General features: G+C 45.7%; 1 protein-coding gene across 1 annotated transcript in view; it reads left to right on the forward strand.

Moving 5' to 3' along the window:
* Positions 1-17,263, forward strand: part of ITGBL1 (integrin subunit beta like 1) — a 1,428,718-nt gene that overhangs the window by 899,868 nt on the left and 511,587 nt on the right. The window contains exons 6-7 of the mRNA XM_078657627.1: positions 5,026-5,166; positions 8,062-8,208. Of these exons, the coding sequence (XP_078513753.1) occupies positions 5,026-5,166; positions 8,062-8,208 (288 nt within the window). The remainder of the gene's footprint in view (positions 1-5,025; positions 5,167-8,061; positions 8,209-17,263) is intronic.

A 17,263-nucleotide genomic window follows, 5' to 3' on the forward strand; every position in this document is an offset into this window, starting at 1 on the left:
CTTTAGCTGGAGGGTACAGATAAAGAGAGTGCTCTAAAACTACAACAGGAGACCGGGAGACCCTCAAGATGGTGAAGAAAGTGAAATCTAAAAATATTTCCCAGCCATAGAAATTTAGAAAGTGAAATAAAAAAGGTCTCCTCTATGTGGCATCGAACTCTGGGTCCACACAGGTGTTAACGAGCTCACACTGGCTAAAAATAGATGTTTTAGGCATTTAACTACTCTCCCAAAAAATGTGCCTCGCCTTCCCTTTTGTTACAAGATTTGGGATTGTACCTGATCTCCTTCCCTGTGCAATTGAGACCCTTGCTGTACTGGAACAGCTGTGGTCCACTGAAAAACTGGCACCTCATAGACTCCCTCTTAGGGAACTCCTAAGTATAAAGGGTCACTTCAGAATCCCATGGTTGGCCTTCATGAAGAAACTGTCTTACATACTTGCTCACCATTTCCTCAGGGATATCTGGGATCAAGCATCTGAAATCCCAAGGCAACTGCTCAAGGACATGTGTAAGGAGCACCTTTGGGGTGGATAGAACAAAATCTGCAAGCCAGGCAGCTTGACTGACCAGTTCCTTGACCATAAAAACATCCCAACCTATGAAGTCTCCATTGGTATCATCTAAGGGTCCCTCCCAAGACAGTTATAGCTAAAATTTAGACATAGGTTTCTTCCAATTTATGGGTTCACATCAAGTTTGGGAAACACCACTGGGCCAAGCAGTGTGTGCCCTGCATGCCAACTCATCTCTGAAACCTTGCATCACTTCTTACTATTCTGTACTGCTCATAGGGCCCCATGCAAGAAGTGGATAATACCTGTATGACATCTTCTAGGCATTGGGCAATAAGAGGAAGACACAGGAATGCTACAGACCGACACAAATGAAGTTGCAGTCATCAGAGTGTCTAAATTCCTGCATGCTGCTTGGCTTACATGCAAACGATACCTGGAGGGTTAGGAATTCATGATATTCACAAACCTTTGCTAGCACAAGCTAAAATGAGAAGGGATACCCATAAATGATATAGGAAGTATTTTATTTCCCCTTCTTCTTTCTCCCATACTTTTAGGTGGAACTAGTCTAACCCCTATAGTACACCGTGATGCATTTTAACAAGATGTATTCTCCCAAAATCCCTCTTCAGTGCTGTATCAGAGGTATAAGGATTTTAGCTACGCTATTTTGATCTGTTATGAAACAGTCTCTTATCAATTGTTTTTTTTAATTGTTTTAATTGCTATCTGAATAAATGAATGAAAGAAGATTTATTAAGCGCGAACTAAGCCCAAGGGCAACAAGGCGCTATCAGACAGACGGGCCAACAGGCACAAACAGCATACATACTAAGATTTACTTCACGGAGAACATTCAGGTCTTTAAGGACTTTCGAAAAAAGGAGGGGGTTTGCTGGCCCGAGAGGGAGACGAGAAGAGCGTTCCACGCCCTAGCCGCCAGAAGAGAAAAGGCTCTTCCCCCCCCATTTCGTCCTTTTAAATCTAGGAACCACTAACACATTTTTATTGGCTAACCTGAGATTCCTAGCAGGGACGTACCTGTGTAAGATCTTCTTTATACCCACCGGGCCCTGTCCATAAAAGGCATTATGGGTAAGGCAAAGGGTCTTAAACAAGACTCTACGGTCCACTGGCAGCCAATGCAGTGAACTGAGGGCAGAAGAGGCCGAGGAGCGCTTGGGGAGATCCAGTACAAGCCTAGCCGCGGCGTTTTGTACCAACTGTAGGCGGAGCAACTGGCCCTTGTCTATACCCAGATAAAGGGCTTTACAATAGTCCAGTCTGGCTAACATTAGGGCCACCACAACCTTTTTATGGGCTTCAACGCACAGAAACTGGGAGATCTTTCTAATCACCCGAATAAGGCCAAAACAGGTAGCAACTGTTCTAGATACCTGGCGAAGCATAGAAAGGTCAGTATCAAGCATCACTCCTAGATTTTTTCCCTGAGAGACAGGAGTGGGGCTGAGACCGAGGGAGATGGGCCACCAATTACTGGACCAGATGTCTGACCTGTCCCCAAAGATCAGAATCTCCGTCTTCTCACCTTTAAGTTTCAAATATTTGAAACCATCCAAGTGGAGACAGCAGTCATGCAGTTCTTAAAATTGAGCGCAGCATCACTAGGATTTTGGGTGATAGGTACCATGATCTGTGTGTCGTCCGCATAGGACAACACCTCAAGTGCAAAAGATTGCACCACCCTGGCCAGCGGAGCCACGTAGATATTAAAAATGGTAGGACTCAGAGACGAGCCCTGAAGCACTCCACAGACCAGGGGACAGGACTCTGAGTAAAAATCACCCAATCTAACGGTTTGATACCGTTTGGTAAGAAAGGAAGCAAGAAGGTCCAGGGCCCGTCCACCCACCCCTATCTCACTGAGACGCTCCACCAGCCTCAAAGGGGAGAGGGTGTCGAATGCAGCCGTAAGATCGAGTAGGATGAGGAGAGTGGTAAAACCTGCATCCACCTGTACTCTTATATTGTCCAGCACCGTGGTAAGAGCCGTCTCCGTAATATGCGCCCGCCTGAAACCGTGTTGGGAACCATCAAGGATATTATGGTCCCTCGGGTAATCACTCAAATGTAGGTTCAGATGGGATTCAAGAATGTTTGCAGGGAGAGGCAGCAAGGAGATAGGGCAAAAGTTTTTAAGATTTTGTGGGTCTAGGGAAGGTTTCTTAAGGATGAGCCTGACCACCGCAGCCTTCCAGGTTACAGGATAATGGCCCGAAGAGATGGCTACATTCAGGACCATCATATGATGCCGGATCAAGGCTTCTTTAGCTATTTTTATAACTTTTGGGGGACAGGAGTCCAAGGGAGAGCCAGACTTAATGCCTTCAAGAAAAAGGTTGACCGAGGTAGGTGATAACTGGGGAAAGTCATAGAGACCTGACGGAATGAGGCTGTTGGAGGAGCTGTTCAGGCAGCCCTTGGTGGGGACAAACAAAACCAAATTGGCATTAAGAAGCTTCAGTTGATCGTAGATATCGGAAATTTTGGAGAAGAAAAAAGAGGATTAACGATCACATAGCTCCTGTGATGGTTCTACTTTATCTGAGACTTTCGGAGCCACTAGAGAGTTGAAAATTCTAAAAAGCTCCTTGGGGGAAGTAATAGCCCCAGTGATCTTTGAGTAGTGTGTTTTCTTTTCCTCCATTATAGCAGCTTTATATGCCTTAAGGCATTTCTTGTGGGATTTCCTGCCAGCGGGTGCCAGGTCCTTCCGCCAGTGTCTTTCCACCCTTCTGCACTCTTGTCTCATATTACGGAGACGATCAGAAAACCATGGAGCGGAAGGCGTTTTTCTGGCCGCGTAACACTTTTTTAAGGGGGCAAGCGAGTCCATCACCGCCGTGATTTTATTAGAGAGACAATCTGCTGTCGTGTCTACATTAAGAAGGACTGGTTGCTGAAAGTCTGCAAAGGCAGTCATGACTGCCTTGTTAGAGATCCAAGTAAAATTTCGTTTTTGGATCATTTTAAGCCCAGAGCTCTCAGTGTTAGCCAGGGAAATAGCCCTGAGAGAAAAAGAGACTGCGAAGTGGTCGGACCAAGAAAGGGGAAGGGACGTGCCCACTAGTAGGCGATCATCATTTGAAAAGACCCCATCAAGGGTATGGCCCGCAATATGGGTAGAGGTGGTCACTAATTGAGTAAGACCATAGCCCTTCATACATTCTAACAGCATGTGGGTATCGTGATTTGCGTGATCCTCTAAGTGAAAATTAAAATCGCCAAGAAGCGTAAGATTAGTACACTCAAGGTAAGGTTCAAGAAGCTTGCTAAAGTTATCAGAAAACGAAGCTCTAGGGCCTGGGGGCCTATAACATAGAATACTTGAAAAGTTCTCAGTGTAGGTAAAATGTATGTAGAAATATAAAGCCTGATAGGGATCTGAGGCTGAAGTCAAAGGTTCTGATCTACAGGTCAGGGAGTCCTTGACCAGGATACCAAGGCCTCCCCCTCGTCGAACCTCTCTGTCCAGTCTAATGAGGGAATACCCAGAAGGAATAGCCTCTACCAATGCGGGACCCGAAGAGTCTGAAGCCCAGGTTATCTTGCACAAAAGGACACAGATCCAATTATTGATTTCATAACAGTCGTATAACATGTTATTGTGAACAAACTACTTTGAAGTTTTTGAATCAAATACTGTGTTTTATCTTCTGTATGTTTTATGGATCCCCAATCTGAAATAAACAGATTTTGATTTGAATTTATCAAAAACACTCTTTTTTTTCAAAATAGGTTTGGAATTTGTCTTGTGTTGTGTTTTCACTTTATGACTCTTTGAGTGCTACATAAATCATTTACACATTGCCTCTAAGTTAGGCCTGACTGTTTGTGCCAAGCAACCAGAAGGTTAAGCACAGGGTAAGTTATTGACATTTACTGTTCACCTTGACAAGAATTGTGATTATTCTTTGAGGTGGGTTCTCTCCCCCTTCAACAAATTACCCAATTTCTTACAGTGTTGATCTTTAGAGCCTAGTAAAGGTCTATGGTGCTTACACTGCATTAACCATTATAGTTAAAATCTACATTTAACCGCATGCGCGCTAGCGGTTTTCCCGCTGTGCGCTGCACTTTTAAAAAACCCGCGTTACATGACGAGCTCAGCTCGTCATGAGCGTACGAGAGGCGTAACTCATGACGAGCTGAGCTCGTCATGAGCGTCGAAGGGGTTAAGTACTGTTTCGCTCCACTTAGACCAACACGGTCGTATGATGTACCAATGTAGTGGCAAACATGTACTCTGAGCATAAATTTACACTCCCTATCCTCAAATCTACACTTCTTATGAAACTTACTGAATTTTCATAGTTCCCTAGCTAAGTTCATAATCAGGTTCCAGGCCTCTGTCAGATAATAGAGTACAGATATTTCAAATACAGTTGTAAGATAAACCTATTGTGATCAACTGACTTTCAAATATTTTGATATAGCATAATGTGAAAAGTTGCTGTAACAGATATTCTCATCTGGTTGTCTAGGAACATGCATTTGTGGAGAGTGCACATGCCATGATGTGGACCCCACTGGTGACTGGGGAGATATCCATGGTGACACTTGTGAGTGTGATGAACGTAATTGCAAGGCTGTGTACGACCGATATGCTGATGACTTCTGTTCAGGTAAGAGAAGCTTTGGAACACATCTGAACAATAACTGTGTAGAAGCATCAGAAGAGTTGTTAAGTGTCGGAACAGAATCTTTTTTACACTATCACGTGACCTCTTGAAGACAGCATTGTAATTGAAAATCTGCTAAAAATTGGAGTAAGGTTATGGTGGCATAGTCAATGTACTATTTCATTGGTTAACGCCAACTACGGAATATAAAGATTATGTTTAGGAATATGAATTTTATTCTTACCTTTGAAAACTCTTAAGGATGTGGAATGTGCTATAGTTCACATTTTTCATGTCTGTGTATGGCAAAAAATTGTGTCACAGTTCATAAAAGAGACTGTCCTAGCTTCCAACTGTCATAACTAAGGGCCATATTGGTGAAATTTAATTTTCACCAGCATGTATGTACCCACAAATGTTGACATTACAGATGGTGGAAGGCCTTTACCGACCCCCCTCTTATAGGGCAAGTGGAGGAGGCCTTCTAGCACACCATAAGGCCTTCTATAGAGCTATGTCGGCTTCAGCGAGCTACGTGTCTGAGTGCCTGCTAGCTCCACCCATGCATTACACTTAGGTTTCCTACTGGCAATTTTCAATATTCAATTTTTCCTTCCTTGCAACAGTCTCTAATCTTTACAGTGGGTTTAAGCTATGCCATGGAACAAATGGTGCCCTTAAATTCCAAACACTAAATACTTCCCATGCTCTTCCTTGACCTTGGGAGGACCATAAAGGCCGCCACCCATGTTTTAAAACTCCCACTCTATTATCCAAGTGAGGAACAAGTGATCCAAGCATTACTTCCTTATTTGGTTCCTTGCCCCTGCTTTTACACTTTGAAGATATAGTCGAAAAGCAGTATTGTTTCCCTTGACTTGGAGGCCAGTTCTGTCCATCTACTAGCAATTATTTTGCGAACCAAAACTCTTACATAGATCATCGAGAAGGACCAATCCATGGATGATTGTGAAAGGCCAATAAAACTGACACTGTGCACCTTTCTCTTCCACATTCTGCTGCAAGAATAGAGGCAAATATTGTGGAACTGAAGGCCCAGGATATATCCTAATGAATACAGGTATACAACACTTTCTGTCTCACTACAAGAAAGAATGTTCTGGCCCAACAGCTTGGAAAGAGGAAAATGGGAATCAAGTGAGGGTGAAGCTGCTCTACATATAATTGAGAAAAATAAACACAGATAGGAGTAGCATTGAAACTTGTGACTTTCAAGATTAGTAGTCTTCGTCAAGAGGTTGCCCTTTTATTGGTACAGCTACGTGGTTATTTGACTATTTAAACTATTCTGCAGTATTTAAAAGCAGCACCACCTAACCCTTTAAATTAGAGATTAGCTCAATGAAAATAGTTATTTTAAAAATGCCATTAATTGAAAATCAAATATAAAGATACCAGGACCAAGTACCCCACAATGCTGTGGGAACTTACTGTATGTACCACAACTGATAAGCTGTGTATTGTTTTTTATGATCGCAACCACAATTTGCGTTTATGTGTGAATGAGTGACTAAACATGAAAAAGGTAGAAATGAAATCCCAGAACTTCTTGTTGTTTCTGTCTGCTTAATTGAGACCTATTCAATGAACCTTTCTGGCAAGAAAATGTAAGAGTGTGCAAACCAATGTTCATAGGAGATGAGAGGTATTAAGAAAAGTCTGTCACTTTAAGAAGAAACAGACATTAAACAGCACTAGTGAGAACGTCCACAGAGGGTCTAATACTCTTACTCTTTGGATTATAAATCAGGTGTGTGTGCAGTATACCAAAGCAGGTTCTCCAGTAATGATGCCCAATCTTCTCAAGAACCATGCATAATGACCAAAACCGGAGACCTGTATTGCAACTTGAAGGTGTCCTCAGTGATGGCCAAAACTCTTGTGCATTAAACGTCACTCTCATTACTGGGTACTTTTGGACCAACTGGGGCATGGACTCAAAACAAACTCTACCCAAGACGACGGATCCTACCAGTGGCATAGCTAGGCAGTTTACCGCTGTGCTGAAGAGCGAAAATGGGGGGTGCTGGGAATATTTTCTTTGTTTGCTGCCCCTGCGGCAAACTCATGTAGAGCGGGCTGGGGGAGCTTCTGCCCCCAAAACTCATACTGCCCCCCTCCCCCACCAACCCTAGTTACGCCAATGGATCCAACGTCAGACAGGTAATCAAAGGTAATGCGGGCCCAATCAGAACACTGGGCAGCCAATATGTTCGTAGGTCACCAACACTAATGTGACTCTGATCTTGTCACAGGTAAACTATATATCCCCCTAAGGTGGCACTCCTCCATATGTGGGCCTGGTTGGCGTTAACTGATACAGAAGCGAGCACACATCGTTGTATGCATGTATGTTATGGACACACATTGTGGTGTCCCTGGCTGCTCAAAAACAATCCTGCCTGTAATGCAGGCACCCTAGAACCATGGCACAAGGATGCCTGCATAGGCTCTAAGCAGCACATATTGTGGCAGCACAGAGAGAAAGCAGGAATGCGCCATATTTTAGTAAATATGGCGCATTCCTGCTTTCTCCATTTGACACCGCACAGTGCAGGAATCTGTCTTGCGCATTGCATTGCATCAAATCTTAGTAAACCTAGGCCCTGGTTCTGTATTGTTTTGAGGTCCATACCGTAGAAGCTGCTCACGTCATGCCTCAATTTTCTAGTTGTGATTGAGGAGTCCACAAATGCCCAAAGGTTTAGGACTCTAAAACACGAACAATGAGATTTGACTTCTTTACCATCTGCTTTACATCATTTTCCACATGTTGCTATAATTTGGTTTTGTGATCTTGCTCTTCTAATGTGAGTATCTTCAACATAGATTCCAGGTGAGCATACTGACGTGGTTTTAATTCTACCCCACCTGCAGGACATGGACAATGCAACTGCGGAAGATGCGACTGCAAGGAGGGATGGACGGGGAAGAAGTGCGAACACCCGCGCTCCTGCCCCCTGTCGGCCGAGGAGAGCAAGAAGCGGTGCCAGGGGAGCGGTACGCTGCCATGTTGGGGAAGAGGTAGGTGACAGGCTCTCGCGAGGAAACGTTTCCCGCGCAGTACCCCTGCTGCAGGCCTCCGAGTACGAGTTGGTGCAATCGGAATTAATTCCCAGTATCCGCGAGAGCCTTTATTCTTCTTTTTAAAGAGGAAGGGTAATGATTTGCACCTGTGCACATAAAGAAGATTGACTGCAGACTTTATTCCTTAGCATCTGCTCCGCCGTATTTCACGACACTCGACGTGTGGAGGCTTTTAATAGATCGACCATGCTACATCTTGGTATGAAGATATACAATGCAACGCGTAAAACCATTTTTTCTTTGACTACGGCTCCTAATTACCCGTTCACTTATGCTCAGCTTTATATGATTGCTCCATAAAGTTAATTTGGTTTTTAAAAGCTGTGGCAGCGGCATTTTTTTTTTCAGGAGTAGGCATTGCCGCGGCGGAGGCTCAGGTGCGTATTAAACCCAAAAGCAGAACTAATCACATGGAAGAGACCAAAACCCCATCTAGCAGCAACATGATTCCATTTATTTTGATTTATCAAAATATGAAGCATGGTTTGTGGCTCAAGAAGGGGACGGGCGGGAAGAAGAGGCGAAATGGGCCTTCGCTAGAACTGGTAATTGAAGTTATTATAGGTGCAGGCCGCATGGTGTTTGAATGGCTGTTGCTGACCTTACATTTCATGTCTTTCCTGCTGCGCCCTCGCCAGGTCCTTCCATTAGTGCTTGTTCAATGGTGAGCAGTCGAGCTCAGGGCAAGAATTGGCCACTCAATTAAGAAAGGCCACTTTCGAGACATGCTTGTGACTTCTCTCTCAAATAGTTCATCATTCCTGCACCTGATTAGCGAAGGCTATTTTCAGCACATGATGTTAGTACTGACACTGCAACTACACTCTTCGGGCCTTTCACTAGCCCAGCGGTGCAGTGAAGTGGGGACCTCAGAAGCCTTCGCGAGCTGATTCAAGCAGACTCAGAACGTTGTCTTTTTTTAGATACTTAAATTGTACAAGTTCACACATTTTCACAGATTCAGGTCTAAAAAAATGAATCTTTGGTTAAAGTTTTAATAAATAGTGGATGAAAAGGTCCCAACAGGTTACAACAGCTCTTTTCTAGGGCTGTTGATCCGAAGCGGCATGTTAGGTTTATGGCTCATAATAGAAAATTTGATTTACAGGTGGTGAAAAAAAAGAATCTATGTGTATAGCTCAATTGTTTAATGAGTTCAAGTCAAGTCAAAATAACTTTATTTGGTTACGAGAACCATCAAAGTTTGACACAGATACATTGCAAAATGATGATTAATCTATCAGAATTATATGTACATGGATAAAAAAACAGATAAAATGCACATGCAAATAAAAAATGTATAAACCTTGATATCGAATACATTAGGCATTCATCTCTAACATCACCCGTACAGTATAAAACCGTATAACTGATTTATCATCAGCAATCACTCATAATTTCATCAACTATACCAATTCGTAACGTTTTCTTATAGACATTGCAGTTCTAATAAAATTCGTAACAGCAATGTAAATGGTTGGTGTAGACAGACACAGTAAAAAATTAAAACCGCCAATAAAAGTGCAAGGCCTTATTTCCCTTAGTAGTGAAGTTAAAAAGTGCCTCCTCTGGTCCTTATAGAGGGGACAAAATAGGATAAAGTGCAACGTGCTTTGTGCTGTTAAATTGTCGCACGGGAAGGGTGATAAACTATGAGCCCAGCCTGATTGTTTAGGAAATGCCACTAAATAGTGCAATGCATTTAATCGCAACCTGGTCAGATAAAATCGTACTTGAACATTAGTAGTAAAAGATAAATAAAATTTCTGTTCGCTAGGGGATAAACCTGAAGGATCAGGCACTACCAATTGTGCGTAACTGAAGTGGGCCTTGGCATAGAATGCCTCTTTTATGGTATCCTTCGCATTTATGTTAATGCTTGCGGGTTTATCATAATAATGACCCAAACCTAACTCATTTAATTTTTCTTTCACGAAGCGAAGCCAGGGGATGGTCAGTGGGCTATCTAAGTTCATACAGTCCAAGATAACATCACATGAGAAAGTTAGGTCCTCAGACAACCAGATCTTGGTCCATAGGAGCAAAAGAGCAATGACAATGCAATCTTCAAGGTAGGTCAGCCCTATCTCCTGATGGCAAAAATATGTGGGAGCACTATTAGGGAGCAATAAAAGTCTCTTTATAAATTTATTTTCAATGACCTGCGGTCGTTTAGTGGTATAGTAAACCCAAACTCCCGCCCCATATGATGCCACCGATAAACACTTCGCTTTATATAGGGTGACTAGTTCTGACTACTTCTGTCACTCAATCAATCAATCATTTGTAAAGAACACTACATACCCGCAAGGGTCTCAAGGCGCTGGGGAGTGGGGGGGCGGCGCTACTGATCGAACAGCCAGGTCTTGAGTATCCTCCTGAAGGTCAGCAGGTCTTGGGTCTGTCGTAGGCTCAGTGGGAGTGTGTTCCATGTCTTGGCGGCGAGGTGGGAGAAGGATCTCCCGCCGGTGGTTGTTCTTCGAATCCGCGGGACAGTGGTGAGTGAGAGGTCGGCGGAGCGTAGCAGGCGGTTGGGGATGTAGAAGGAGAGCCGTCTGTTGAGGTAGGCTGGGCCGGTCTTGTGGAGTGCTTTGTGTGCGTGGATAAGGAGCTTGAAGGATATCCTCTTGTTGACGGGAATCCAGTGCAGGTTTCTCAAGAGGGAGGTGATGTGGCGGTGTCATTGTACATCGAGGATCAGTCGTGCTGAGGCGTTTTGGATGCGTTGTAGTCGTTTGATGAGCTTGGTCGGGGCTCCCGCGTAGAGGGCGTTTCCGTAGTCGAGTCTGCTGCTGACGAGGGCCTGGGTGACTGTCTTTCTTGTATCTGTTTGGATCCATCTGTAGATCTTGCGGAGCATGCAGAGGGTGTTGAAGCAGGAGGAGGAGACAGCGTTGACTTGCTTGGTCATTGAAAGCGTTGAGTCGAGGATGATTCCTAGGTTGCATGCGTGGTCCGTGGGTGTCGGGGCTGCACCCAGTGCTGTCGGCCACCAGGAGTCGTCCCAGGCTGAAGGGTTGGAGCCGAGGATGAGGACCTCCATCTTGTCCGAGTTCAGCTTCAGACGGCTGATCTTCATCCAGTCGGTGACGGCCTTCATTTTTTCGTGGAGGTTGGCTTTGGTGGTGATGGGGTCCTTGGTGAGGAAGAGGATCAGTTGAGTGTCGTTGGCGTAGGAGATTATGTTGAGGTCGTGCTGTCGGGCGACGTGTGCGAGCGGAGCCATGTAAATGTTGAACAGTGTCGGGCTGAGGGAGGATCCCTGGGGTACGCCGCAGATGATCTCAGAGGCTTTGGAATGGAATGGGGGAGGCGGGCGCTCTGGGTTCTGCCGGAGAGGAAGGAGGTGGTCCATTCCAGAGCCTTGTCTTGGATCCCTGCGGCGTGGAGGCGTGCGCTTAGAGTGCGGTGGCATACAGTGTCGAAGGCGGCGGAGAGGTCTAGGAGGATGAGTGCTGCGGTCTCACCATTGTCCATCAGAGTCCTGATGTAGTTGGTGGTGGCGATGAGGGCAGTCTCGGTGCTGTGGTTGCTGCGGAACCCTGACTGGGAAGGATCCAGGATTCTGTTTTCTTCGAGGTAGCTGTCTGTTGACGATTTTCTCGATGACCTTGGCCGGGAAGGGGAGCAGAGAGATGGGCCAGAAGTTCTTTAGGTCTCTTGGGTCTGCCTTAGGTTTTTTGAGTAGTGTTTGGTTTATGTCCTAGCTTACGAGCTAATCTAAGGTGTTTAAGGAGTTATTGAAGGTTTGGTGGGCACAGCTCTTTATGGCTGGAGTGGGTGGCCACCCCAACTACAGCCCGTCTGCCAGATTTAGAGTTTACTGTCACTTTGATGACCTTTCTCCACAAAGTGGCTTCTGACTTTATGGCAGGTGCCTCTTTTTGGGAACATTTATTGATGACAGGTACTCCCAGGCGGAAAGGTCAACCTGTTGGCATAGCTATTTTGAAAGACAGAGCCCTTAAATGCAGATCTTTCTTTGCAAACAAGAAAACTATAATGTCCCTAGGCGTCGGGAGGTTTCTGTAGCCAAACTGAGAATCAGAAGTAGCCCTGGTAAAAACTTTCAAACAACCCCTCTTCTTTCCTCCCTTCTCACACACTTTTTCTCTCACTCCTGATGCCTCCAGCGTGCCTGCGATTACTAACCCCAGGGAGCTGAAAAAGTGACAGTCAAAAGAAACAGCCTGGGCATTCAAAAACCGGCCTCCAATGGCTCCACCCTCTCCACCAAGGAGATGTGCCCAAAGGGATAAATGGCCAGTCCGACCCTGAGTGTGGGGGACTGACCTTTGCAGCTGTTTTCTTTCCATGACTATCATGGTTGACATGGTAGCACCAGACAGGTAACCTATGGTGGGAATGGCGCAGTAGGGGTTGCCCTAAGTGTGTCAGGTTCTTTGATGCTAGCATCTTTTCTGATGATGAAGCCGGTGACAGCTCTGTCATTGGAGAAATTGCTTCTTCCTTACCTCTAAATGAGGCAGAAAACCAAGAGGGGAGCAGATGGGACACATGCTATTTTTTGGGGAGATTTCCTATGTCGTCCCTCCTCTAATTTCTTGCCTACCACAGGGATCTCTATCTAACTTCCAGGGCACAGATTTGAATCCTTGTATATGCCATGCACTCACCTGGTCCTACCGAGGAGACTACACTGGAGCCGATGCTGGACCCCCTATCGCTCTCAGAGCCATGCAAGATCAAGGGACCAAACTCCTTAGATCACACATGGCCCCCAGGGGTAAGGGGGTTTGGGACAAAATAAGAAAAGAGAGACTTGCGGTATTGGATGTGCTCAGCGGCTGCAAAATACTCTGTAACAAGATCTGTCACTTCTGAGACCTTCTACATTTGTGAGTTAGATGTACACTGGACCAGACCCTCTGTTTTTCCAGTGATGCAATGCACTGGAAATAACAAGAGGAGGCAGTTACCATCAGTACACTAACAGGTCTCTACTTAGAATGAACATGCATTAACTTCAGTCACAAACACATGCAGGTGTCATCAGCAGCATGGCATGAGAGCAGAATAAACAAAATCACAGATGGGAGTGTGTCACTCACAGGGATGAACTCGGAACACAGATTGGAGTTACTTGCATCCCCAGGGATAAACTAGGAACAAAGGTTGGAGTACTTATACTCCCAAGGATACATTCGACACAAAGGTTGGAGTCACTTGCACTCCCAAGAATGCACTTGGAACACAGGTTGGAGTTACTTGCACTCCCAAGGATAAACTTGGAACAAAGGTTGGAGTTACTTGCAGTCTCAATGATAAAGTCAACACAGAGGTTGGAGTCACTTGCACTCCCAAGAATACACTCGGAACACAGTTTGGAGTTATTTGCACCCCTAAGGACAAACTCGGATCAAAGGTTGGAGTTACTTGCACGCCCAAGGATACACTAGGAACACAAGGTGGAGTACAAGGTTCATGCATATATCAAATACTCTGAGGGACGTTTGTTTTGCCGGTTCTGTTTTCCCAGTCTGCTGCAGTCACTGGTGAGGGACGTCCAGTCCCAGGAATCTGCACTCTGCCCAGGATGAGGGGCCTGACACCCGTACAAATGTGTGCGGCATCTCCCGCGGCACGGGATGTTTGTTTGGCTGGTTGTGTTTTCCAGGTCTGCTGCAGTCACTGGTGAGGGTCTCCCAGTCCCAGGAACATGCACTCTGTCCAGGAGGAGGGGCCTGACACCCGTACAAAAGTGCCATTTATTTTGCCGGTTGTGTTTTCCAGGTCTGCTGCAGTCACTGGTGAGGGACTCCCAATCCTACGAACCTGCACTCTGCCCAGGAGGATGGGCCTGACACCCGTACAAAAGTGCCATTTATTTTGCCGGTTGTATTTTACTTCGTTTGCTGCAGTTACTGGTGAGGGACTCCCAGTCCCAGAAATGCGAAATCTGCCCAGGAGGAGGGGCCTGACACCCGTAACAACGTGTGCAACATCTCCTGTGGTACTGGAAGTGCTTAGGCCGTGCCCGGAGAAACCCTGGCTAAGGGCGAGCCCGTTCTATGCCTGCCAGCACCAGGAAGAGGCAGGGCAGGGCCACCTGCCTTGATCCCATCTGTAAGTATTTCACGTTTTAATTTGACTTGGCGGGTTCCAAAAACGGTGTATCAACTGTGACAAAGCGGCTATTGGCCTTTGCTCTGCCCTAACAAGAACAAGAAATGGATAAAAACCAGGGAGCAGTTGGCACAAGGAAAATCCCAAAACATGCCACAGATAATTGCACCATGAAAGAAATTGATTTACTTATTGAGGAAGTTCAGGAAGGCGATAAACAGGAGGAGAAAAAACTCTAAACCTCAAAAAAGTATTGAGTCCTACTTCGATCATCCACCCGAGATCACTCTAGCTATAAGCCAGAGCACCCAGGGCCCCCCTAGCGACAGTTCTCTCTCCCAAGCACCTAGCAGTACATGCAAACAGGAAGGAAGAGCGCAAAGCTGTTAATGTAAAATTGCTCAAATCAATATTTAGTGCTGGAAAATTTGGAGATTTCAGAATATAATTCTTTACATTCCGTGGGGGGGATGATATTGCGGGGGCACACACGATTAAGAACACTGTGTGTCTAGATAACAAGCATCTAGCAGTTCATGCAAATAAGAAGGAAGAGCGTATAAGTGTTAATGTGGAATGCTCAAATCAATATTCATTGTTAGAAAATTTATAGATTTCAGAACAGAATTCGTTACGTTCCACTGGGGGGGAAGATATCGCGGGGCAAGTGCAATTAAGAACACTGGGTCTAGATATCTAACCACACTAAGGAATGAAATTACATTTCTAAGGGAGAGTATGGAAAGGATGGCTAAATTATTATCAGATAAGCCGGACGCTCTTACTGTTTATTTAAAGGGCCACCGAAGCAAATGGAAGTCACCGATACTGGGCACGGTGCACCCCATATGACTAAGAGTGGGACTTATAAACAAAATGGAGGACAATATGATTACGTGAACTCCAACCCTCGTGTCATACCGTGAAGGAAAGGCTGCCGGTTCATACTCTCTCAAAGTCTGACCATCTTCTTCTGGGAGACCAGATGCATGCAAAATCCATATTGGTTAGCAGGAGCGCCAGACCTTATGTGACAAACACTGGGACTCATAAATTATATGTAGAAAAATGTGTTATGTGTATTCTAAGGGTCACAATAGGGAAGAAAAGCTGCTGGCTACTACCTTACCTAGGTTCGATTATGTCCCCTTGCGAGATCAGTTGCAAGTGGAGCCTAGAATGGTGGACTGGCGCTCCAGACCAAGGGCCCCATTGGGATGGCAGGCGGACCGCCCCGCCGACCCGGCGGGGGCGATCCACCCGCCATCCATGCAGCAAAGAACCCCGCCACATTACGATGGCTGGGGAGTCCGCGGCGGACGGAAAGACCGTCTGCCCCTTTTCCGCCCGGTCGACAAGCCGGCCGGGCGGAAAAGGGTTCAATATTGTGGCGGTGTCTGTTAGACACCGCCAACCATATTACAATGGGGGTGGAAACATGTGTAAAGGCATGCAGAGTTGACTTGTGGGGGCCCGTTGCGGACCCCCAGGCACTCTGGGGGATGGGGGGTGCACATGGGGGGTACCTATGGTACCCCCCTGCATTTCAGTGTACAACATGGCAGGCACCGTGCGGTGCCTGTCACGTTGTGCATTGAAAGGCACAACCTGGCTTTGTGGCATTGCGGCGGGCGGTGCTTTCAATGTTTTCAAATGCATGATGCGCCCGCCAATGTGGCAGGCGCATCCTAATAGAGGGTGCGGGACTGCCGCTAGCATTGCGGGCGGTCCTAATTCCCAGGGGTATGGCGGGCGGACAAAGTCCGCCCACCATACTAATGATCCCCCAAGAGTTGAAAATAATAAAAATGGAATAAATAAAATATCCACTGATAACAGATATGGTAAATCCTTCAACATTTTTATAATTAACACCCCCAAAATCTAAAGCCCATCTCAGGAGATGTATGAGGCATTGGTAAGCAAGGTAATTCATTGGATACAATTTAAAAGGGGTTGTAGATCTATAATAAGGGAGGACATACTTGGGGGTCTATTTGGATGGCGGGCGGATCGCCCCCCACCAGGCCGGCGGTTGCCACCGCTGGTGGTAGCCACTGCTGACCCGGCGGGGGCAATCCACCCCCCATCCATGCCATATTAGGATGGCTGGGGGGTCCGTGGCGGATGGGAAGACCGTCCACCTCGTTTCCGCCATGGAAATGCATTCGGTTTACACATGCGGTTTGTCCACCCGCCATCGTAATAGACCCCTTAATGTCAAACGGTTTGCAGTAGAAAATCAATGGTGGGATTATATAGGAATGGCTTTAATGAAAAGGCCCTAACTGAAGGCTTAATTGCATTAGAACTACGTTTGAGACCATGCAATTACATCAACATAATATTAAAACTTAAGCCCCCAGGTACTACTCCAGACCGACCAGCTGGAAAGAACCAAAATCCAAATCCAAACAGTGGGCAACCTAACCCCAGGAAAATCTGTAGCCTCATGAACACCTCAGACATCGATTGACTCAGAAATGGTAGTGTTGATCGCCCCTTACATCTAGAAGGACAACATCCACCCATAGTTGCAGGAATACCACCTACTACATCTCAGAATGTAAGCCTCATGACAAGGGCTAGGGCCATCGATATTTGCAAAAGTAGAGAAGTTCTCCTGACATGGCAGGGAGAAACCATCAGCTGTATCTCAAGGACCCTAAAAATGATAAAGACAGATACTCTAAATATGCTATCATGGAATGTAGTGGGAATCAAGTTCAAATTCCAAGGCCCTGAGATGAGCATGTTTGTTGAATTGCATCATATTATGCTTCTTCAAGAAATGTGGTCAATTAATTCAACACCTCAACCAGGTTTCTTGACGTTCAGTGAAAACACAATCCTCTCCCCGGCTGGACGCCCCTCAGTTGGGTTGTTAATTTGGTTGCGTTTGGAC

This window comes from Lissotriton helveticus, chromosome 8, assembly GCF_964261635.1.
Source record: "Lissotriton helveticus chromosome 8, aLisHel1.1, whole genome shotgun sequence".
Taxonomy (NCBI): domain Eukaryota; kingdom Metazoa; phylum Chordata; class Amphibia; order Caudata; family Salamandridae; genus Lissotriton; species Lissotriton helveticus.